This window comes from Chenopodium album, chromosome 1 (assembly GCF_948465745.1).
Source record: "Chenopodium album chromosome 1, dcCheAlbu1.1, whole genome shotgun sequence".
In the NCBI taxonomy this organism is placed as follows: domain Eukaryota; kingdom Viridiplantae; phylum Streptophyta; class Magnoliopsida; order Caryophyllales; family Amaranthaceae; genus Chenopodium; species Chenopodium album.
The window spans coordinates 34,095,109-34,097,084 of NC_137834.1; the positions used below are offsets into that span (position 1 = coordinate 34,095,109).

General features: G+C 41.2%; 1 protein-coding gene across 1 annotated transcript; it reads right to left on the reverse strand.

Annotated features, from left to right (window-relative positions):
- Nucleotides 1–1,207: 1,207 nt before the first annotated feature.
- Nucleotides 1,208–1,976, reverse strand: LOC145631090 (uncharacterized). Its single transcript, XM_081683192.1, has 2 exons — nucleotides 1,412–1,976; nucleotides 1,208–1,302 (listed from the first exon to the last, which is right to left on the reverse strand). The coding sequence occupies exons 1-2, from the start codon at nucleotides 1,974–1,976 to the stop codon at nucleotides 1,208–1,210; spliced, it is 660 nt and encodes a 219-aa protein (XP_081539318.1).

Below are 1,976 nucleotides of genomic sequence, written 5' to 3' on the forward strand. Positions count from 1 at the left end.
TTTGTAACCCAAGCTCAATCCCAACAACTTCAACAACCTCTAAGGCAAGAAAACTCCTACCCCCAAGATGGACCTCTCTTCAATCCACCAACCCAAAACTTTTCCTACCTTTCCAACCAAGTAGAAAACTCTCAAAATCAAAACCATGACCTATGTCCTCAAGCGTATGAAAAAAAATTCCCACTCGACCATACACAAACCCAAATTCTTTAACAACGTCAAATTATCACTCAACAATTCCGAGAAATCAAATCTTACAATGAAGGTTTTGATTCCCAACTAGACAAAACTTCTTCTCTCCACTTAACCACAAAACTCCCCTTACAATCATCTACTAACCCTTCACATACTTATCAACCCGAAACTTGCAAGGAGGACAAGGTTGTAGATGCTGTGGTTGAGAAGAAGGTTCAAGAACAAAATGAGGAGCCATTTGATTTTAGTGAACCAAACAAGTTTGAAGGCCCGGTTCCCTTTCCATGTAGGCTAGTTGAGAATGTTGTTTTGAAGAGCCCTATGGTGGTGAGCATATGTAGAGTTGATGTGGTCGATGATGTGATGGCTAATGAGAGCTTACCTCCGCGTGATGATAAGGTGACAATGAGGTATGATGACTTCCTTGAAGTTCCCGCTTGGTTTGAAGGCTCTCTTAAGGAAGATGAGGTTGCCCTTCCTAATATTGAGGATTCCAAGCTCGATCCCCCTTTTAGAAGGAAAAGAAAGAAGAGTGAAAAGAGAAGAAGAATCAACAAGAAGAAGAGAAAGAGAAAAGATGAGCCACCATTGGCTCTTGACTCATTCCCTCCTTTTCCTTGTAGTGATGTGAGACCTCAAGGAGTGCTAGTTCTCAAGCTTGGGGGCATCTATGATTCAATCCTCAAGTTGATGAGGGTGACGTTCTTTAATCCACCTTGAATGAGGTGAAGGGTCAAGCTAGAGACCATAAACAACCGCTTCCCGGGAGGCAACCCGGAGGATTTCTAACCCTTTTTTCTCCTCCTTTCTTTTTCTTTTTGTTTTATTTCTTTGTTCTCTTTTAATGTTTTCTTTTGTGTCTTTTTTTTTTGTTTGGAAGGTAAGAAAAGTATTATAAAAAAAACTGTACAAATGTACAACAAATACAACCTGTCAAAACAGGGAAACACCAAACTACACAAGCCTTTAAAAGCAAGGCACTCCACCCCCAACAGATTCAAGAATATCCTGATCACCTTCTATGAAGGGTACCAGGATAGACAAGAATCAGAACCAGGATCAAAGAACCCCTTGTACCTTCTAGGAAGGGCTCAGGGGAACCAAGACCTACACAAGACAAACTAAAACAAGAAACTGCCAAAAACAGGCACACACGACAGAACGGGCTAATAAAGAAACATCTAAACACTATTTCTAAGCTGATGCAGCCATTTACAGTCAGCAAATGTCCAAGTATGATTGATCAGCTGTTGACACCTAGTCACCACCTCCCTTCTAATGATCTTATCAATGAACTCATGTCTGAGCACAGCTTTATACCAGAGAGCATGATTCCTAGCAAGCCAAATGTTATAAACAACAGCAGACAAACTAGCCAAGATCAAATTCTTCTGCACTTGATTCCTACCCTCAGCTTTCCATAACTTCCAGCTGTGCAAGATGTCTACCTGATCCTTATCAAACCCAATCCAGTGAGAAACAGCCTTCAGCACCTTTCTGCTAAAACTGCAGGAGAAAAAGAGATGACTGCAAGATTCCACAGCATCACCACAAAGCAAACAGTCACTACTCTCACTAACCCCATACTGAAAGATCTTGTCTCTAGTTTTAAGCTTCCCCAGAATAGCAAGCCAAACAATAAAGGTGTGTTTTGGGATATGAAAAGGATTCCAAACCCATTTACACCATCGAACCTTATCCATATCACCTTGCATCCAGTTATACCCATCCCTGATTTTGTACTTGTTATTCAGCCACCCCTTAGTAGTAGAACCAGGCAT

Excerpts from the sequence above, each read along its gene's own strand:
- LOC145631090 (XM_081683192.1), bottom strand. The coding sequence starts at position 1,976 with ATGCCTGGTTCTACTACTAAGGGGTGGCTGAATAACAAGTACAAAATC. Across the intron at positions 1,303-1,411 it reads TACTTGGACATTTGCTGACT|GTCTTGGTTCCCCTGAGCCC; the intron begins GTAAATGGCTGC and ends TGTCTTGTGTAG.